Source organism: Atheta coriaria, unplaced genomic scaffold (genome assembly GCF_025399875.1).
Source record: "Atheta coriaria isolate IRGN ID8LTWV9N9 unplaced genomic scaffold, Caltech_Dcor_3.1 hic_scaffold_3_pilon, whole genome shotgun sequence".
NCBI classification, from domain to species: Eukaryota; Metazoa; Arthropoda; class Insecta; order Coleoptera; family Staphylinidae; genus Dalotia; species Dalotia coriaria.
Genome location: NW_027045445.1, coordinates 3,212,079 through 3,233,804, shown reverse-complemented (window position 1 = coordinate 3,233,804; position 21,726 = coordinate 3,212,079). Strand labels below are relative to the sequence as shown.

At 39.0% G+C, this 21,726-nt stretch overlaps 4 protein-coding genes across 5 annotated transcripts in view; 2 read left to right on the top strand and 2 right to left on the bottom strand.

The window, feature by feature from the left end:
* LOC135803797 (rho guanine nucleotide exchange factor 10) overlaps positions 1-9,712 on the bottom strand; it is a 72,835-nt gene extending 63,123 nt beyond the window's left edge. For both annotated transcript variants that reach the window (XM_065317496.1, XM_065317498.1), the window contains exon 1: positions 9,450-9,712. The gene's annotated coding sequence lies outside the window, so the exon portion shown is untranslated. The remainder of the gene's footprint in view (positions 1-9,449) is intronic.
* Positions 9,713-12,862: 3,150 nt separating this feature from the next.
* Agxt (Alanine-glyoxylate aminotransferase) lies at positions 12,863-15,455 on the top strand. Its single transcript, XM_065317525.1, has 7 exons — positions 12,863-13,250; positions 13,638-13,830; positions 13,902-14,067; positions 14,242-14,397; positions 14,637-14,738; positions 14,801-15,049; positions 15,156-15,455. Exons 1-7 carry the CDS (start codon positions 13,101-13,103, stop codon positions 15,316-15,318), a joined length of 1,179 nt encoding a protein of 392 aa, XP_065173597.1. The 5' UTR covers positions 12,863-13,100; the 3' UTR covers positions 15,319-15,455.
* On the top strand, positions 15,417-20,581 carry LOC135803818 (cilia- and flagella-associated protein 65). Its single transcript, XM_065317517.1, has 15 exons — positions 15,417-15,590; positions 15,644-16,150; positions 16,213-16,486; positions 16,549-16,740; positions 16,800-16,965; positions 17,038-17,322; positions 17,383-17,620; positions 17,713-18,060; positions 18,113-18,189; positions 18,404-18,677; positions 18,731-19,138; positions 19,195-19,442; positions 19,502-19,754; positions 19,811-20,148; positions 20,214-20,581. The coding sequence occupies exons 1-15, from the start codon at positions 15,417-15,419 to the stop codon at positions 20,488-20,490; spliced, it is 4,059 nt and encodes a 1,352-aa protein (XP_065173589.1). The 3' UTR covers positions 20,491-20,581.
* LOC135803826 (tRNA (guanine-N(7)-)-methyltransferase) lies at positions 20,513-21,563 on the bottom strand. Its single transcript, XM_065317528.1, has 4 exons — positions 21,361-21,563; positions 21,019-21,307; positions 20,741-20,956; positions 20,513-20,679 (listed from the first exon to the last, which is right to left on the bottom strand). The coding sequence occupies exons 1-4, from the start codon at positions 21,462-21,464 to the stop codon at positions 20,557-20,559; spliced, it is 732 nt and encodes a 243-aa protein (XP_065173600.1). The 5' UTR covers positions 21,465-21,563; the 3' UTR covers positions 20,513-20,556.
* Positions 21,564-21,726: the final 163 nt, after the last annotated feature.

Sequence of the window (21,726 nt, the reverse complement as noted above, 5' to 3'; positions counted from 1 at the left end):
CGGATTTACAGAAAGAATTTTGTGCAAAATCTCAAGTTGCATTAAATTTGTTGTAGCAGGAAAGAGTCGGTGTGTTGAAATGGAAGTGAATTTAAAAGATTTCAACCGTGAGCAGCGTAACAAATCGAAGGTGTCGTGCAGGGTTGACAGTGAAATAGATGACGACGCATTAGGGCGCGTATACAGCACGCGGCTAGATAGGATAACAACAACATTTACGAAACTATGAACGATAGGGTGGAAAGCGCCGAAATCGCTACCATTCCCTATTCTATTCCATCAAGTCGCAGGTAGACGTAGACACAACGCCCGGCTGCACTTGGAAACACATAGGTGTATCCCTTTTAGTGCACACGCCCGGCGCTAACAAGATTAATTGTTTGGTTCCTTTACTTCTTCCTGCTTCACGCCGACAACGTCCTGAACACACACAAACACACACACACAGAATAAAAGGGTTGCTTGTTGGTAGTGCACCACCCAAGGCACCGCACGTAACATAACGTCGTAGAAGTAATAGTGAAAATGACAACAATGCACTCGTGTACAATAAACCAAAACGTCCTAATTCCACTGTGCAGTGCGGAATGGCGACGACGGTAACAAGACGTGACAGACGCAGGCTGCACGCCGCGCACGAAGGAAATTGTTGTTATTACAACGAATTTCAACGTAGAGTAAAAACGAAGAGTCGCAAATGTGAAATGGTAAACAAAATGTCACGCGCACTCACTCGTTATAATTATAATTTCATATAATTTAATTTTAATTTCCTCTTTGTGCAATCAATATATAATTTACTAATTGAATCCGTACTGAAACCAATTAACTTTTATCACAATGTTTGATACATTTGAGTTAATTAAAAAACATCGCTTTAATTTAGTGGATACAATGACGTTTTACCTCAGTGGAATTATGAAATTGGATTAATTGAAGATAAAAATATATAAAAATTTGGTTTGGCCTGGAGTTAAAGAACCAAAATCCTATGAATTAATTTTCATAGTGATTATTTGTAATTCAGCGGAATATTGAAGCAATGATTTGCAAATGTGATGAGCTGAATTATTTCCAGTTTAATTTTGAATCCAATTTCCATTTTCTGAAATTGCATAGCTGTAACATTGATCACATTTGTTTACGATTAGAAGATACGTTATAATTCGCTGAGAGCGCACACACAGCACACAATAACAAATTAGTGTAATTTGATAAATTAAAACAATTAGCAGTGTGACTGCTGGAAAATGTGATTCGTTCGCGCGGCGAATATCGATTGCACATGCAATAAACACGAACGTTATCCGATACGTGTGTTGCGCATGTTATGTATATCGTTGTTGGCGGTAACGAATTTCACCGGCGAGTTTATCAAGCTGCGGCGATATAAAAGGTTTGTTTGCATGCTCAATGTTATTAAATCGCTGTGCGAATCTAGCGATAATCGAACCTATATGAATACCGTGTGTGCCATGCTTAAGGTATTATGCAGTATGATTTATCAAATGCACATTTTCCACATATTAATTGCCGGATTAATTCTTGCAGTTTTGCAGTTTGCATGTTTTGTGCGCTAGGGCTGCAGGGGCGTGATACATAGATATTTGAAATTGTTATCTATCGATCAGATTTGCTTTTATTTAGTTTGGGGCGGAAAATAATGAATAATTTAAACAAAATTTGAATATAAAAAACCCAAAAACGGAACAATTTGTCACAAAATATTGGTTAGACTAAATAAATTAAAATTCGTGATGGTGTCGAATTTTACTGTGAAAATAAAAATGTGAATCAAGCAAGTAAATATTTTACCGCATTGGGGGAATGCATTTATCAAGAAATAAATTATATTTAATAGTGGTTCGGGTGTGTGGCAGGAAAGCGCGGTCTCACATTTGGGATAATTATTTATCTGGATGCCAGAGCGAGTGGTCACTGCCCGTTTAGTAAAAGTTTCGGTTTCAACAGTTCTCTGTCCGAATGTAACTCTTTTTTTTTACGTAGGTATATTTATCAATTAATAATTCATTCTCGATATCACCTAATAAAATAAATTAGTCTTTGGCTCCAGCCGATAATTCTATATCATTAAAATAATTACGGCAATAAAACATCGGGGGTACCATGTTTGCCGCAGAGACGATGTGAGAAGAAAACGAAAACGTGGCACGACTATACGATTCTCAAGCGCGGTCTTATAAATGTAAAATCAAAATGAAAACAAAGCGCAAATGAAAAACGAAGTAGTACACATGTGGAAAATGTGTTTGCGGTAGGTTTATGACAAAATCACACGACGGTTACACACTAGCAATGAAAGTTGTATGCAATTATCAAAGTAGTAGTCGGTTATTATCGATGTTTTCGCTCAATAATTGCGCACCGGAAAGGCCAATAATCAGCTATCGCAAAAATCTTCGCATTATTGCTGCTGATTCGGCAGCATCTACCACCGCAGTGTGAGTACCAACGCAATCCTATACTTACATTAAGATAATGTATAGCACATTATTCGATTTCTTTGCTTTGCTCGCTTTCAAGCCTTCGGACCATAATTATAGTTATTTGTTTTCAATTTGGATTTTGGGCAATGCTTCGCTTTTGCTACTCCTGCGGTTTTTGCAGCAAGCAAAAAAAAAACTCAGCTTTCCAAACATCTGCTATGAAATTCAGCTCGTCAATGATCGCTCAAGCAAAACAAACAAAAACACATCATTATGACCCACGCGAGAGGGAATGAAGAAAAAAATTGCTCTAGAAAGCTAACAAGGAACACAAACCAAACACCAACCAACCCCGACCTTTGTAATCCTCGAAAGCGACACACACGTTCGAGTGCTCTTCAAACTTCGGATAACCGGGCGGAAATACTCGCTGGCAACTGGGGAAGTGAAAAGTCAACTTGGAAACGTCCGATATTTAAACGGCACGCCACGACACGATTGCAAGCGCATTGCATTCGGCCATTAATTTCCGCGCACGCTCTAAGATGCGGGAGACGCTGGGAGTTGTTATCATAAATGCAAATTCGCTGAATAGCGTCTCGGAATAGAATTTTAGTACGTCTAATGGTGTTAATTAGTGCCTCATTAAGTGCTCGAAGAGAGATAATAGACAAGATCACAATGCGGATGTGCGCGGCCAGCAGCAATGCACGTCCGACGTGCTCAATGTGTCGGTGTGGGATGCCTTACGCCGTGGAATTCACATTTGTAGGTATTATTCGCCGCCGGTGCTCTGTGCCAAACTGATAGCGGAGACCGGTGCTAGGCAAAGTGTTTGAATTGTCATTCCAATAAGCAAACATTTGCATTCAACGAGTATTTTACATAGAACCAATTGGAAAAATCCCGTGTTTTTGTTTGAAAACAATTCTCATAACCCAAACATTTTTTAAAAAATTCTTTAAATGAAACTAGAAATTAAAATTCTAAAAAGTTTGAGGTTAAATAACCAAAGTTGAAAATAAATTAGCTAGCGCTTAACGTCAATACTAATTCCCTCATACATATATGCATAATAAACACACAGCAGGAAAATCCTTCGGGTTTTGTCCCTCGCATCCTCACGAAGTCTATCAGATGCTCTCAGTTTCCGCAGTGCTCTTATTCAAACGTTCATTGTTCATTTGCCGGCTTGTCGCTTTGAGTTTTGTTTGCATCGCGCCTTCGCATAGCGATAGGACTTCCGCCAGAAGCTAGGTTATGTCACCCATTCCGGTAATGCAATGCAGGCAAAGTAATAAGTCGCTTGGCTTGCTCAATACACTGCGCACAATACGCTAGGTGTGCAGCGAATGCAGAGAGCGCAAGCAAGCAAATTACCCCAGTCGAGTTCATCGATTTTAATCAGTGAAAATCCGAAAACTTAGTTTAATTTCGCGTTAAATATACATAAATTCGGATTGCATATTGCATTGTTCGCCTTCACCAAGCGCTTTCGCGCTGCTTTGCACGCGTGCTATATGCCAAAGTCCATTAATTCCAAGAAAGCAGTCAGGGTGGCGGCGGCATATGGATCTTGAAGTTGCATCGCAGCGGAATTAAATTAAATCAAATAAAGCTAGAAAGCGCACACTGTGCGCGCGCGTATTCTCTATGCAGGCGCGTGCTTGTTATTTTGCCATGTTATCAAAGATTGATGATGCTTTTTAGACTTTCGGACGCAACGCGCTGAAAATACAATCAACATTTCAAATTATTTATTCCCTGCTTGCTTAAAACGTAGTGTCTACGTGCGTACACTCTACAACCCCCTTTTTTTATTTCTTTATTCTCGTCGACATTTTTCTTTCTTGCTTTGATTGTGAGCTTTTGTTATTCTTATTTAGTCAATTCGGTCTCGTGTTCAGGTCGCACCATTCGACCTGTAACATGCATAACGATTATTCATCCGCTCTGATCTTGTTATTGTTATCCGTCGATGTTATAATTCAAAAGTCATAATAGAACGCTTTATTTTACATCTCCATACGCGAGCGCCGTTCCTGTATATGTGTATTAACATATTCACAATGCGTTCACGAACGCAACCAGCGTCTTGGCGAGCGATGCGATGCATTTGTATCGACGGACACGTATACTTAAGTGTAAAAGAAGGAAATGCTCTCCGCCGTCAAGAAATTGTGTGTGATAAATAAGCGCAGCGTTTGTTGTTACATGTGTAATGGCATGCGAGATTTATTGAACATCGCGCCGTCCGCGTGTAAATTCGTTTCGTAGCTCGTTTCCCTAGATATGCATGTGTGGGTAAGTAAAGTAACTACATACATAAGTATATATGATTCACATATGCGCGTCTATCTTTATACTGCTTTGTGCTGAAATTTATCGCCAAATATCCTCTGAATCAAATACTTTCTTCCACAACACTCGGTATTTTAGTTATTGTCGGTTGTCCATATCGCGTTCTCGTTCATTATTTAAAATTATTACTTACACTTTTGTTCCCGGCGTCCGCTCCACGCGCTTTTGATGGCGATGGGCGCGAGAGTTGGCAAAGCCGGTTACTTCTTGTTCGTCGCCGGTGCTTGCTTCTCGTTTTCGTGTGCGCGCGGCTTGAAAGCCTTTACTACCGCGTCAACCACCGCAGGAACGCACGAACCAAGAAAATAACGCGTGATTTGAGACAACACGCGTAAGCAGGCGTAAAGACAAGAAGAAAAGGCGTAGCCGTTAACCGAAATGTACGCCGCAGCATTTTGGGTGGTCGCAAACCGCCGAATTCTTTCGCTTTTCACATGTTTCCTTTTTGCAATTTCAACGTACGACGTACAAAAGTACTTTTTCTAAAAATACCCACAATGTGTTCTTGCAAGTGTCGAACGAAATTATAACTCGTTAACTTGTTAGAAACACGTTGCGCGTCGCCCCAGCGCATTTGTCTACTCTAATAAGATTAAATTCAACCCGTCCTTTCAAATATTCAAAACGACGGGACGGCTATCGAGTATCAGTGCAAGCCTAGCACTGCTTATCCCTCGACGCCGCACCACGAACTTCGAGGTACGAGAATTATGCATGCGAAGATAAGCATCGGCGTGTGCTGTCCCGCGTGATCGGAAACTAACTATTGTCTACACATTCCACCGGCTTTAATAATAATAATACCAGCGCGTTGGCGCTGGCGTTGACGCAAGCACTTGATGTCCAAACGTATAAATGCAAAGCCAAATCGATTCGCTTATCGATCAAATGCAAGCGCACCCGACTTAAGTGGTACACCGTGCATGATTGTTACAAACCTTCAAACATAACATAATTGTGATTTGTTTTAACTCAGTAATCGTTGGAGTATTGTTACAGCGCTACCGAGGGCTCGACCACATTAAATACATCTAGTGTGTGACAAATCATCCGTGAATTAATTCAATCAGAAAGGAAAAAATACTATTGTATTGTATAATGTAGCAGGTGACCTAATGTCTTGTTATTACGTTATTTCCTTCTTATTTTACCGTCACCACATTGCGTTGAGTTAATTTACTTCTCGCTTTTTTTCACATTCGATCGAACAGGTCGTTGTGCAGTAGTGAAGTTGCGGTGTCGCGGCGTGTGTTCTTTGATTACGCGCTCGATGTTTACGACCGCTTTGATTATTTTAAACGTCATGATCGAACGCAGGTCGCGAATGTCCTAATTGAATAAATTCTAACGAAACAAATTACGCGTTGCATCAACGTGAAATATTTCTAATTAATTGGCCGGCTAGCTGAACCGCCATTAAAAGTTCAAACAAACCGCGCATAGAAAGAAATACATATAGGTTTGGTTGGCTAGCTTTACACAAAATGATTACTTTTAAAAATATTGAAGACATTTGTCCAAACACAGTATTGAATACCAAGAATTACAAAGCATTATTAAAAATTATTGCACATTGCCACCAGAGCTTATTGAATTTTTATTGCAGCTCGCTTCGCGCGAAACGTGCGTCGAATGTGTTATTGAATACAATCCTTTGTGCCGAGACTGCACACACAACACGCATCGCGAACAACAAGCGCACTGTGCCGTTTTGTAAATTGATAATTACGTGTCACGTGTAAGCGATTGACAAACAAATTGATTTCGTTATAAATAAATCGAATGCCACACGTGGCCTCATGTCACGCTTGCTGGAGACCCGTTTCGCATTGAAACGTAGGTAAAATACATAATTGCACGCGTTTTGCATGCATACAAAAAGTGCGCTTAGTTAAAACGTGCTTTCAAATGAAAACGAAAACGAACATGATGACCGATGACTAACGACTTTCAACATTATGATTTTTACACATGACTAATTTTCAGTTTTTTAAAAGGATATTTATTTAAACATGCGGTATGCGAAAGCTTTTCGGTAAATACGTGGTAGAAAAGTTTTGCTTCGTCGGCTGGTTTTGATGCACGCGCCCAACGTACGCATGATTCATGTCCGCGACGTCGGTGTAATATGGAAATGTTTATTGTGGTTCAAGAATATGTCAACAGAATGCTTCATCATTTTTTGTACATTATAGCCTAATATAAGCAAAAATAAGCATATAACAAGAAACCAAGCTCAAGCAAAAGTTATATTTGACGTAGTTTTAGTTTTTCTAACACTAGAGCCTTTATTCTTACTTTTGTTGCGGTTTGACGCATATTTAATATCTGCGCGTTCACAAGACACGTACGAGGTGTGCGAGACGACAAAGGAGAGTGCACACACAAGGTGACGATATTTGGCGACACATATCTACACACCCACGTGAAATCATCACATTCGTCATGTCGTTTTATGCATGTGTGTGCACTGAATGCATAATTTAAAGCAATATCAAACCGGGTCGCGCATTCACCACCATTTTGTTAGCGATCCCTTTTCCCCATCGCCATATTTCAACATTTCATATAGCACTTTGTCATTCGAACATAATACACCGAATATAAATCGAAGTTATGTTTTCGCTAACATTCCATCATAAAAAATCAAAATCAATAACAGTTTTTCATTTTTAATTCGAAAATTAATTGGTTACGATGACGGGCTGTTAGAGAAAGACGTAATTCAATTTAAAACGTGAACATAAAACCAATCAAAACAAGTTTAAGCAAGTAGTAATAAGTTCAAAAAGCAGACGTAAATCGATCAACGCGAAACGCGTAATGAATCCAGATCGCGCAATCTCCGATCCGGTGCGGTTTCGTGCGCGTTCATAAAATCCCAGCAAGTACACAATAAACATTTATGTTTTTAATAACTATTGTAATAGCCGTTAAATTTTAATTAGTTTTTCAGACATTTGGGCGAGATATAAATAGCAGTTTATTGCTGGCTATAATAATTAAAACTGCAAAATGGAATTAATATAAATTCATTATCAAATCGACCGATTGACGTTTTACGCGCAAAGAATAACTAGAATTAAACCGAGTTAAACTTTCATCAGAAAGTTATATGTTGTGCTATTGGCAATTAAAATATTCTACATTAAATGTATTTTATACGATAGCCATCGTTAAAGTCAATGTGTGCTATTTCTAGATAGATAAAGTGAAGCTGAAGGAATTTGCGTAATGCCGACAAAGTCAAATGCCAGAGTCAAACCACGATGTCAAGATGCACTTTACACTTAATTTTTATGCATTCCATTTATAATTGAAGGCATACGCGTCCTCTTTTCAAAGATTTGATATCGCATGCGATGTGAAATAGTTATAGCGGCATTGATATGCTGTACTGACGGACCACACGCCTTTTGAACTACTTATGCTGGACTGAATGTCTGCTTTGTACTTACGATAAACTTATTCTTTTCTTAAGTTAATTTATTGCTCGTAAACATCTAATGCGGTAGGTATTTGTTTCTTCGTACTGACATTGTCAGAATACACAATGTTTTCTTTTTATGACGTACATAACCGCCAAATAAATTTTTGGTAAAATATATTAGAATTTAAAAATAAATGGTATATTTTTAATGTTCTGTGACCGTAACATAAAAAAATATATTTTTTAAATGAATGATACATGAGGTAGGTACTTACTGCAACTAAAAAAAATTCAATAACGCGAATTGCAGTTGCGCTTGAATAATAGTAGCATAATAAATTTTAATAAATTGCCTGATTTCATGCAATAAGCCGTAAGGCGATGCGCATATTTCCATTGAATTTAACAACTTTTATTGCCCGTCCATTCCCCACTATGATGTTTTCATGGTAATGATAATAGGCGCAGAAGAAGACCGTTCTCCTGACTGCGGCAAAATCAAAATCAAATTTTTCCCATTCCTGTAATGCGCAAACTATTAAATTAATTTAATCGTGCAAAACGCGCGTACAATCTGTCACATCATTTATTATTACGCTAAACATCCGCACAATATACATGCATATGCAATGTTTATCCCCGGCGCACGTTAATGCTGCGTACTCATTAAAATCTTGTTTATAACCGTCAGTTTTACCGGGCCTAGGAAATTTATATTTGTGGCGTACGTGAAGTTTAGAAGACGCTGAAAAACGTCGAAAACTGCTTTTCGAGGCGCACGGCATTTAAAATACGATGAGCTACTCGTTCTTGGAAACTGAAGCCAGTGGTCGTTTAGGGGTCGAAGCAAGCGCACACCTTGTTCTTTTCATTTGCGCCGTGTGCAGCCGATTTATACCTGCACATGGTGTGCATACACCAGTGAATATTATTTTTGTTTGAAAATAAATGAAATTTTACACCCAATCTCACATTCCGAGCGATAAAGTTCGAATAACACTGCCTATCAATAAATGATAAGTCTTGAGGCGCGCAACATGGGTGACCTTGCGAGAAACGACAATATTCAATAAACGTTGCAATTTATAGAAGCATTAATCAAGCATTGTGCGCGCATCGTGCGCAATGCTACAAAAAAGGTTCATCACTAATGAAAACCTTTAATAAAAACTAAAATTCTCTTAATTGTTATGACTACAATTTAAGCTTACCTTCTTTTTGCAGTCCTTCAATTACTAATTGATCCCGTTGTAAATGGAAAATGTTTATAATCCAACAACGCACAACACAAAGCAAGACAAAACAATGTTATGTAAATAAATCGTTAATAGAATGTGAATATTAGCACACCGCACACGCATAAACGTCTGTTTTAGCGTTGAATGTCCGCGCTTTACTTAAGTACACAAACAACGCTCAACACCGCACGATGCTAAAGCACGACTGAACACAAAACATCAGGCAACGGGAAGAATCCAGCACCAGCAAGCTGCAAGCAGAGCTGAGCGCGACGCCCGACCCGACTATCAGCAATCGTGTTTAAGTCCCAACGATCGGATACGATCTCGTCCGATGTGGCTACGCGAGAGGTGCGCCGTTGCCTCACAAAGCGGCTTAAGCAACACAACGCCATCGAGGTACGAGTGTGTACTACGCGTGGTGGTGGTAAGCGTATTATTCCCCGACTCTCTGCAGATGAGGTAGACTGAAGCAGACGCTACGCACACATATAAACCAGGAGTGTATCCGCAACAGGTGGCGGCATGCCTTTTGAGCCACACATAACCGACGAAGAAGCGAACGAGATACTCGTAGTCGATCCCGACGGCCCATTTCAACGACCGGATAAAATATGATAAAATACTGAACCGCGTTTTGCTATTTAGAATTTTAATAGGCTGTCTTTGATGATAAATATTTTGACGCCGAGTGCGCGCAGCAGATAGAAATGCGAAGCCGACACAACACTCGATGAGGACGCACCCGACCTTTAAGAATGTCAAGCATAAAAAAGAAATACGCCAACTTGTTTCGATGTGTAAGTGCGAGTCTGAGTGTAAGATATCGAATTCCTGAAATATCAGGCCAGCAATTAATTGTGAGCACATTATTGTCGATTGTCAAATGTTCTATGCACCTCGCAGGCGCGGATTTTGCTCGCAATGGAAAATGGAAACGTTCGCATCGCATGAAAGTTGTGACGGTCGTTAATCTTCTTCTTTTGGCATCGTACGCGGCGGCGGCGGCGGTCGCGGTTATTGCCATGTGAATGCCTGAAATCGAATGAAAAGGAGAAGAGTTTTTCGGCTCGTAAATCAAGCGACAAAATAGAAATTCCGCATCGAACGCGGGCGGCACAAATAAAATATCCAATTTCTCAAATTTCTCAAATGTTTCTCTATTTTTACGTACGCGGCGTGTAGTGAAAGACACAAGATGCAACACGCGGCTAATTTACGCAATCATACGGATGTTAATCGTTTCCCACTTTTCGAGTTGCGTGATTAATTCTTAAAGTACGCGCAGGAATGAAGAACGCTCATTTGTTATTCTCTGACATTCCTGTGTTGTACCGGTGGAAGAGGTTATGTTTTGCTTAACCTTTAAAAACCACAAAAATATTGGTTTTATATGGAAAACAACCGTAAAACACAAAAAGTTGTTCGGCAGTACTACTTGCATTTGTTGTGTGAGTAATTACCTTGAGATTTAATTTATTATTTTAGTATAATATATTTAATTACGTCTAACAGTAGAATGATACAAATGTAATTCTAATTTATAATGGTGTTTTTATCGCTTATGTTTCAATATTGTTCCTGAATGTAAATTTGCATAACAAAATTTTGGATTCGCTTTAATTAGCGCAAATTAGCGAAGAAATACAAACAACAAATACGCAAAAGGAAAATGATACAAATCCAAATAAACCAAGGGTAGAATGTCCGCCGGCACAATATTACGCATAAAGGAAACGCATTGATGCAGCGGCTGAATGGCTGAAAGTACAAAAAGCAGGGAAATAATGAGAAACACGGGGATGAAGTACGTATTGTGCGAGCCACATACATATTATAACCCCTTTTATTAAACAGCAACAGCAACGCGCATTGATATTTAAATTTTCGCATATTTGGTTAGCCATTTTCAAATTTGATTAAAGTAATAAATTACATAAGCACGTGCAATTTCGAAACACGTTTTGCAGTTTCCACAAATTACAAAAATGAAATTAATATTTTTTCGTATTTTCAAGCAATTTCATTTATGAAATCTTCTGTTATCATTACAATGTATATTCTACATTGTGTAAACTTAAGATTGAAGAAGAACGGCTGCAGAACTTGAGCGAAAAGTAGTGAAAGCTGCCATGTTAGATAAACATTTACATTTACTTCTGGAGTTTCGTGTTGCGCGCGATTTAGCATTTTGTGCAAGAGCACAAAATTTGGCAAAGTTTGAAGTCGTTCTTTACTCATCTACTTGGAATTTTAATTTCTGCGCGCCGTTATAAAATTTTACATTTTCCTGCCATAGATTGAGCAGAGAGCAAGCACGCTTCTGCTTCAACATTGCCGCCTATACTTTCCCCTTTTTTCGCCCATCTGTAGGAAGCCCTTTGTGCAAATACTTTCAGCGTACTTTCACATAAAATGCATATCTACCAATATACAATAGGATTATAAAAGTCTCCAAATTATTTAATAACCAAAACTTAACCTTACTATAAATATTAAATAAAAGTTTATAATTTCAGTGTATAAATACGAAATAAATTGATTTTTCTGCTCGAAATGGAGAACGTTTTCTTGTATTTTTATTTTATATTAGTTTTTGATATCACCATGTATAATGCATGTGAATGAGCTGTATCGGCAAACATAAAGCAAGTAGACGTGTCTTTGTGTGCGTTTTTTAATATTGTCAAGCCAATCACTCTAATAACCCTTCTTGAAACGCCTCACTTCATTCATGCCGTTCTTTCAGCGTTTGGAGGACGTCTCTTCGGCGGGAGGATTTCAGAAAGCTCTTAAATCGCGATCAACGAGTTTGCCACGCGTATATTCCCTCAACGCATAAAAAGGCTTTCGTATATATTTCAAGCTTCCCACATACACGAACTGGGTGGCGAAATTTGTCGCTTAGGATGCGAAAATTGTTATTTTTATGATTAATGTCCTTCGGGCCGTAAAATTTAACAACATCGATTTCTACTTCTGGTTTTGCTCAGCACATTACGCAAACTGAAAACATAATATACGTAATAGGAAAACTGTGCAATGACCCTTCGTAAACTCAACGATAGTGGTTATTGTGGTAAATTGTTTTCTTCAACTCTCATAAACTTCAGAAATAACTATTTCCGGAATTAGAATTAGACACAATTATAAATCTGGTATTTCAGGTATTCTTCACCTGCATCCACGATGCATGATGCATAATAAATACCCTCGAAGAATTTCGTTTGTTTTATCAAGATTTCAATCTGAAACTCGCTGTTGGAAACAATTTAGTGTCGTATTTTTCATTCACGAGTGGAAAAACACGCACACAGACAGTGAACGAGGTCATAAAGCCACACGTATTGATAACGATGGCAGTATAAATATACTTAGATGGAGCATGCTAATGTTGCACAAATAATAAATGTAATTGCTGGCGTTCACAACGTTGTAAAAGCCACTATTAAAGCAGTGCCGTTGCGAAATTATTATCATCCGACCGGGCTACAGTTTCAGGGTGGCATTATATTTCCAATTGCGGGCTCAAAGTTCCACTCTTGGCGCATTCAGTAGCAAAGTGTGTACGAAGAGGACCGTCGCCGAAGTTAATACAACATACCGAATATACGAATAGGAGTTATGGTAATGGAGGCGCCACGAAGTCTACGTAAACCTTTAATTGTTCCGCACAAAGTTCTAATGGGACCGGGACCATCTAATTGCCCGCCGCGCGTTCTTCACGCATTAAGTCAACCGGTCCTGGGACATCTGCACACTGAAACCACCAAGGTAAAACACTCACATTATCATATTTTATCAATTTGGATCACATCTCCATGCAATAAATTGCCGAGAATTTAATGGAAGTACAATTTTTATTTTTTTGCGGTTAGGATTCAGTACCAAAGTACATATTATTTTATTTTCTTGATCAAGCATTAAAAAACGTTTATATTTAAGTTAGTTATGAGCAGGTGAAGTACATACGCCAGGTTTGGCCTGTAGGCGTTGAAAATGTGCACAGTCAAAATCCGACAACACCTGTTGTCGTGTAGTACCTAATGTTGTGGCTCGTTGAAAGAAAGAAACCCAATTTCACTTTAGTAAATTACCTTCGGCCCAATTTGAATCGGATCACGTTGCGTGCCGTTTCATTCCAATTTGTACGCTTCTCAGATCATGGACGAGATCAAAGAAGGCATACAGTACATTTTTCAAACACGCAACGAGCTTACACTAGCCCTCAGCGCTTCCGGTCACGGCGGCATCGAGGCCGTCATGTGTAATCTTTTGGAACCGGGCGAGAAGGTCCTCATTGCCACCAACGGAATTTGGGGTGATCGTGCCGCCAACATGGCCCAGCGATACGGTAAGTTTAGTAGAAAAAAATATGCTGGTATGCTGGTTTCAATTAATAACAATCAACTTGGTACGTGGTAGGTGCAAATGTGATCCAAGTCAAGACTCAACCAGGGAATAATTTCACGTTAGAACTTTTGGAGAATGCGCTCATGAAACACAAGCCGGTGTTACTGTTCATCGTACAAGGAGAAAGTTCGACAGGGGTTTATCAGCCTTTGGACGGCTTGGGTGAGATTTGCCATAGGTAAATGTTTCTTTTGACATCTCCACACAACACAATACCAAACAACATGGAAACCATGTCGAAACTCATTTTGTCCTCCAACATATTCCAATCACACGATTTTTTCTTTTTCAATTTTCTTTTTTGTACTCCGTTCTAGTTTAGTAATATCTTTGTCGATGTTTGCGAGTTTAGGTACAATTGTCTATTGGCAGTGGATACGGTAGCATCACTGGGTGGCGTTCCAGTGAAGGCGGATGAGATTGGCATCGACGCTATTTACACTGGCTCGCAAAAAGTTTTAGGTGCACCACCGGGAATCACTCCAATTTCTTTCAGCGAAAGAGCTAAGTAAGTATAATAAAATATGCACATAAAATCAACGTGCTCTCCTACAACTTCCTGTTTGCTTTTTTTGCGCTATTTTTCCGCGCACGCCGTCCTAGTTTCTTGTTCTACGGTGCGAAGTAACGAATACGAATTGCCAGTTAGCACAAGAAGGAGAGTAATGTTGAAAACTTTTCGAAATGTGTGTTTGTTCCAAAGTTCGCAGTGGATTTGAGGAGCATTTATTTCTTTTCTTTCCACAGGCAGAAGCTTTTCAATCGGAAGACCGAGGTTAAAGTTTACTATTTGGACATGAAAATTTTAGGCGATTATTGGGCGTGTTTCGATAAGAATCGCCCACGTGTGTAAGTACCCACCACTAACTGAGTGACCTCGTGGACTAAACAGTTTCGAATCAATTCGACAGGTATCATCATACGATATCGACTACGCTCTTATACGGCCTGCGCGAAGCATTAGCCATGGTCTGCGAGGAAGGCATGAACAGTGTGATCGAGCGCCATCAAAAGTGCGCCGACCAGTTGTACAAGGGCCTGGAACGAATGGGCCTGGAATTGTTCGTCGGCGATAAGCTCAAGCGCTTGCCCACCGTGACCACGATTCAGGTTCCCAACGACGTTGACTGGAAGGATGTCACCGCGTACGCCATGAAAACGTAATTGAATGCCCATAAAAAACATGCCACAAAAGACACCGGCACACTCGTCACGCCGAAATCAGTCTGCTGATACTAATTACAATTACGTATGCTTTGTTTTCAGATATCTGCTGGAAATCAGCGGGGGATTAGGTCCAACGGCTAATAAAGTATTCCGTATCGGGCTTATGGGATATAACGCCACACCCGAAAAGGTTGATTTAGTGCTGGAAATATTAAAGGAAAGTTTAGACTATTCCAGAAAACATCCAAAAGCAAAACTTTAAATCACTTATTATTATTTTTTCCTTTAAATATGCTTTTGCTCGCTGTTATTTTGTTTTATTACTAGTTGATTTAAAAAATATTATGAAACGTCAGAAAAATGTCTGAAATAAACACTGCTTGTAACTGCAATTATAAATACGATTTAAATATTAATTTATCAGAAACAAATAATGCACCTTCCTTTGATCCTGTTGTAATCAAAGTAAATTTCGGTGAAGTACGAATTGGGCATGAAAAATCAACCAAAGTTACTATCTCAAACGATGGTGATGTAATGTATTCACCAGTAATTATAATATTAGCATTTAAATTGAGTTCTTTTAGGTGTTGAAAAATTACATTGTTAAACATAACCCGCACACATTGTCAGCTTATCAGTGTTTTCACACCCTGACACGATCGTTTGATCTTACTCCCCATGAGACGACCAAAATAAGAATCACGTACAAACCACTGATAGTATGGTCGCAGGACCAAAACTTCATTAGTATATTATGTAAAAGTAGTGAAGAGCAGGAATTGCACGAAGAGATTCGTCTGGAGGCCAGTGGAAACTCAATTGGTCCACAGTTGCAAATATCTACCAACATGGTCAACTTCAACACGTGGCCCCAGATGCAGTCGAACAAAAAGGCACTAGAGATACGCAACTTGTCGGCGTTCCCGGTGGAATTTAAATTCGACGTCGACGACGCCCCGATGCCGATCTTCGAAATTGTGCCGCACGTTGGCATAGTCGACGGCAATCGACATGTGATCGTTAACATCACGTTCCGCGCGACCACGTTCGGCGTGTACAGTCAGCGATTCTTCTGCATGATTCACAACCACGTAAATGCTCCGTCGCTCTGAAATCACATTAGCTTCGCGCCACTAATGCTCAAATTCGACAGCATCCGCTAATGGTGGATTGTTTCGGCGTCTACTGGAAAACCGAACAGCAGCGAGCCGGCATCAAACACGCCAAGAATCCAGAAATTGTCGAAAATATTTACGACCGATACATGCGAGATGTGCAGGCAATCGTGAAGGAGACACCAGCGTTTTCCTTCAATGATGCATATCTCAACTTCGGCTCGATTGATTTCAAGAACGAAAAAGAAAGCACACTGGTCACTACGTTCACGAACCATCGCCAGCAAGCTGTTATCGTCAAATGGTATCAAGGTATCGGAGACGCGCCCACGTAAACCAATTAAAAATTAATTTCGTTTAATTCATTAATGCAGATGAAGTTTTCAAAGTAACACCTGGTCAAATCGAAATTCCAGCGGAAGAATGTGCTTTATTTGAGTGCAACTTTCGCCCATCAATGATCGACAATATTTACTCGCGCAATTTACTTTGTAATATCTACAACGCTGAGCAGAAATCAGAAACAATTTCTACAATGCCACTATCAGCAATATTAAGAGTTTTAGGTGAAGATATTAACTATATTATATTACAATAATTATTATTACGACCTTTTAACATACAGGACATTCATTTAGTGAACATAACTCTTGGGTACCACAATTTCAACATAATCCTGGATCTGTAGTTTTGCCGCCGGTCCTGCCTGGTGATACTTGTTTTACTACTTTGGAATTGCGATCCGCTGGTTATTTGCCGACAAGTTTCAAATTTATATCGCCCACAACTAGGTTAGTACTCGGTTTCAATCCAAACCAATCTTGTTTTTATCGCTCAAACCTAATTTGACTTTATACGTGTAGTAACTTTTTGTTGAAACCTATGATGGGCACTGTGCGAACTTCAACTATTGTAGTCGTACAACTAGTGAGTTTTCCAAATGAAAAACCTAAAATGTACTCTGAGCAGTGGCACATCTTGCTGAACAATGACAAGAATCATAAAATACCAATATGTCTCAAAGGATACGCAGCTTATCCTTCTGTTGAGATTGGTCAAAATAACACAATCATTATTAGAGGAGTTCAAGTTGGTTGCGAAGAAGTTGTTTCAGTATCGATTCGTAATACAAGCCAATTTCATGTACAGTAAGTTTTAGACGCCAATTCGAAGCCAATAAGAAACTTCAAACAAACATGACGTTTCAGTTACGAATTTATGACCTGCGATTTACCTGACGAAGTCAAAATTCTCACCCCGACGGGTTCACTCACATCAAATTCAGCTAACACGATTAAAGTATCCTTTAAAAGTTCCGCACGCGTCTGCAAGCAATTTCCGGTTACCTGTCTAGTGTATGCCATCAGGGAGCTGAAGCAAATCCACGGCTCACCGGCCGAGATTTGCGTCACGATCAATGTGGAGGCTGACCATTCCGATTTATGCGTGAGTGGTTTTAATTGCCCTTATCGAGATGCATATTTTACGTCGTCGCTCGGACTCTGTTTAATTGCCAACAATTAACTTTTTTTCTTTAGAGCCTGCCCTCTCGATACGATTTCGGTACGGTTGAGTGTCACCATATCTATTCAAGCGAGTTTTGTTTGTTCAACTATGGCCACACTACAATTCACTACGAACTATCGGTATATTGGAGGCACGTTATGGAGCATTACGAACATGCGACAGTATGGCCCGTATATGGTACTCTGGAACCGAAAGCTCATGTGCATTGTGGTATTAATTTTGGCCCGCATCAACCCGGAGTGCATTACGCCCGCGTTTGTTATAAACTTCGCCCTGATGCCAACGGTTTGGAGACTGTTGAAAATACCGAGAAATTCATTTACGAATTTGAGGCGCAAATTGTTAATCCCTACATTCAGGTTGAGAGTTGATTTGATTTAATTGTTGATTGTAATTGCATGATTTTCATAGATAATAGAAATAGCTGATCACAATTTTGGACCTTTGTTTAGTAAGCGCTCGTTGTGGGAATGCCTCAATATAAACTGGTAAGGAATATTTAATCGACAATTCGTTTGGCTTGCTAAAAAGTGTAGTGATTGAAACGTTAAGCACATTATTGACTGACTAGATGCTACCTATATGGAACGTACTGTAGCCGTAGTTTTGATTAAATTTACTATTTCATTGGTTTCCGAGCGCAAATATGGGCGCTGGCAATCGACAGACGCGCATTAAATAATCAGCAGAGTTCTAATGCAGGTTGAATCATGCATTGGCGGGAGCGCGACACAATGATAGCACAATGTGTATCGATTTGAATCTGCCCGACGCCGAAATGAATAACAAATATTTTTACGTGACGCTAATGGCGCGGAACGTGACGCAATTCGCCGTTCAAGTGTCACTCAAGCGCAAGAAATTATGCGACTGCGAGCTGCAAGAAGTTGGCGCCTTTCTGTCAATTAGACGCCGGGTTTATCAATGTCCGCATCGCCAAATGTGCAAGTTGTCCATCATGGAGGAAACGATTTCGGTGAGCTCGGCTCGTTTGAATAATGCATCAGAGTGACATATGAATTCTTGCAGCCGCTGAGCGTTCAGAGCATGACGCTGCAAGTTAACTATTTCTGCGAGGGCGAAACCACGCTGTCGTACTATTTATCGATGAACGAGAAACGATTCATTATAATGAATTTTAAACTAAATGCGATCGGCGTTGACCAAGCGTGGTTGTCAAAGTACAGTTCTACTTATTGCATACTTTTACAACCCATGTATCTAAACACAAAACAAGCTAATTATTACGTTTACTGGTTTTATAATAATACGAAAACACCTGTGTCATATGAATTAAACGAATTGGAGTTTAATCAAAGTAATAAGAACTACAGATTTGAAGTTTGGAAGTGCCTCAATCCAAGCGGAGTTGTAAAAGAATATGAATCACATCCATTATTGATACATTATCATCCACTCGAAAAGAAGTCAATAGTTGTAAACTTTTAATCATTTCAAAACTTTGAAAAATTTTGCATCTCCGATTGTTTTAGTTACACGTGCCTTTGGCACTTAGCGATGGGCGCAGAATTGAGTTGCACATTCGTGCAAGAGGCACCAGAACAAATATTCAAAACAAAATACCGAAATTGTATCTGCCCGCAGCGATATGTGCTAACGTGCCAGTGCATTTATCGATGGATCGCTTACGAATCCAAGCGTTTCCGGTTTGGAGCTCGACAACACGAATGATTTTCATCACGAACATGTCAGACGACATCCTGGGCTATAATTGGCTCAAGTATGCACCCTCAACCGAGTAGTGATAATTAATTAAATGACTGAAATTATAAATTCCAGGACCGAAGTGGCAGGACTATGCAGCGTTGAGGTAATGGATCCTAATCGCGTCCTTCGTCCACACCAGACGGATGTGATTGTTGTGCGGGTGAAATCATACGGTGTGGCGTGCTCAACTCGCGTCCATTTGCCATGTCAATTAATCAGCCACACGAAATATTTGCAACACCAGAAATCTCTAAAGGATTACCAACGAAGACAACAAGAGATTCAAGATGAATTTATTATCACCGATAAAGGCATTACGTATCCGGTAAGTTATTAAGTTGTAATTTCTGGCAATTACGATAAACTAAACTAAATATTTAGGAAAATGAAGTGATGATATTACCAGAAGCAAAGAGTTTTTACACAACGCTGGCGTTGGAATTAGAAATCAAAAGTTTTGTTGATCGTGATGCTTTTTACTCACCCGAAGAGCAATTCATTCTAGAACCCCAAAGTATATTCCCGGCAAGCATTGATACACTCCCTCACAAACAAAAGCAACCATCAATTGCGTTTCTTTCTAAACCAAACAATGACAAATCGCAATCATCAAGTATATCATTCAATGACGACTTGTACGTTGAAAAGAATTCTGATGAGTTTGATCCGAACATTGATAACGTAGAATTTTATCGACAGGTTATAGAAGCTTTACTTGCGTAAGTATTACTATGTTAAATTCAGTAATTTACATATTATGAAATTTTCTTTTTTGAAATTCCAGTGACGCCATCTTTTCGAATCGATTTCGCGCTGTCCTGGACGTACAAAAACGTGCGGCACCCATATATTACAGTCAAATCCGACCACAAAAAGACTTACCGACAGATATTGAGAAACACCTTGATGACATGTACAACGAACCGCAAATGCCAGTGGTGAAAGACGTCATGCATACTATGTTGCTGAAAAGTTTTGATGAGATATTCGGCCTCAAGACGAAGTTACACGAGAAGGTTATCGACTACAATCGGGAAGTAGACCTACCTGCCCTGCCGTAAACAAAATAAGCGAAGCAAAATATACAGTTTAAATTTATACAACAATATTATAACCGTCAATTATTATTAACTAATAAATGGATCCGCAATCCGTCGGAATACAGCCAAAAATTTATCACCATGGTTCCTTGTCACTTTCTGGCCTTCTTCAGAGCTGGCAAAAAGTTTTTCAACAACAGGATCAGATTTCTGAAATCAGAAAAGTGAGAAAATAGTATTAATAAATTAATTGTTAAAATTTAAAACTGACCAATTCTTCTTCTGTAATTCTTTTGAACAAAGGATGTTCTTCAAAATGCATGACCATCCACTCATGTAAATCTTTTACATCAGTTACTGTGTAAATAATACCACCTTCTGCTACAACATAGGCATATTCTGCTAAAAGTGTCTTGTTGATAATGCGCCATTTATGTTTCGCCTTTTTAAAATGTGGATCTGGATATAAGAAGAAAATCTTTTTCAACTGAAATATAAATTTAACATTAAACATTCCAAGTTTTTATTTAAAAAATAGTTGAATATTACTTGTCCCTTTTCAAAATAGTTGGGTAAATATTTCATTGCATTGGTTCTTATGCAAGCAACATTCTGGTACTCTCCTGGTTTTTGTTCCCTTAGAGCTGCAATTCTATCCATGACATAGTCAGAAACTTTGACTCTAATCTCCATGCCCAGCATTAATGTATCAGGAAACATAGGTGATAATGTGATGAGTAGACCACCATAGCCACAACCAATGTCAGCAAATTCAACTTTTTTCTCTTTTATATTTGTGTAGTATTTGTCCCAGTTCATGTGTTTGGGGCTTATGGGACTACAATTCGATGTAAATCTAAAGGAAACTTAAGACTAATTGGTAATACTTACTAGTCAATGCAATGATCAGCAATTGGATTGGAATGAGCGCGTTGTCGATAGAACTTCTTTTGAGGCAAGATTAATGCTTCACTTGTATCCATATTAACATCCATATTTATTATTCGTTTAATTGATCCTAATAAAATAAAAACTAGTGAAGATACTAAACATAACCAAGTCAAAATTAACGTGCTTGCAAACTTAAACGAAGAAAAATTAAGATTTTGGACACGTTGCGCCCTCTGGAGGTTAAAGTTAACATTAATATGCATTTTAAACAGAATAAAACGAGTTGGGGGAGTTGTTGCGTAAAATTTAAATGTTATTAAATAAAAAATAAATATTTATAATGTTTTGTTATAAAAACGCATTATA

Bases quoted from the DNA above. Each gene is read 5' to 3' on its own strand.
- LOC135803818 (XM_065317517.1), top strand. From the start codon at position 15,417: ATGTCTGAAATAAACACTGCTTGTAACTGCAATTATAAATACGATTTA. The intron at 16,741-16,799 runs GTGAAGATATTA...TTTAACATACAG, and splicing joins AGCAATATTAAGAGTTTTAG to GACATTCATTTAGTGAACAT. The intron at 19,755-19,810 runs GTAAGTTATTAA...CTAAATATTTAG, and splicing joins ATAAAGGCATTACGTATCCG to GAAAATGAAGTGATGATATT.
- LOC135803826 (XM_065317528.1), bottom strand. From the start codon at position 21,464: ATGGATGTTAATATGGATACAAGTGAAGCATTAATCTTGCCTCAAAAG. The intron at 20,957-21,018 runs GTAATATTCAAC...TTTATATTTCAG, and splicing joins ACTATTTTGAAAAGGGACAA to TTGAAAAAGATTTTCTTCTT. The intron at 20,680-20,740 runs GTCAGTTTTAAA...TTCTGATTTCAG, and splicing joins GAATTACAGAAGAAGAATTG to AAATCTGATCCTGTTGTTGA.
- Agxt (XM_065317525.1), top strand. From the start codon at position 13,101: ATGGTAATGGAGGCGCCACGAAGTCTACGTAAACCTTTAATTGTTCCG. The intron at 14,398-14,636 runs GTAAGTATAATA...TTCTTTCCACAG, and splicing joins TCTTTCAGCGAAAGAGCTAA to GCAGAAGCTTTTCAATCGGA. The intron at 15,050-15,155 runs GTAATTGAATGC...CTTTGTTTTCAG, and splicing joins ACCGCGTACGCCATGAAAAC to ATATCTGCTGGAAATCAGCG.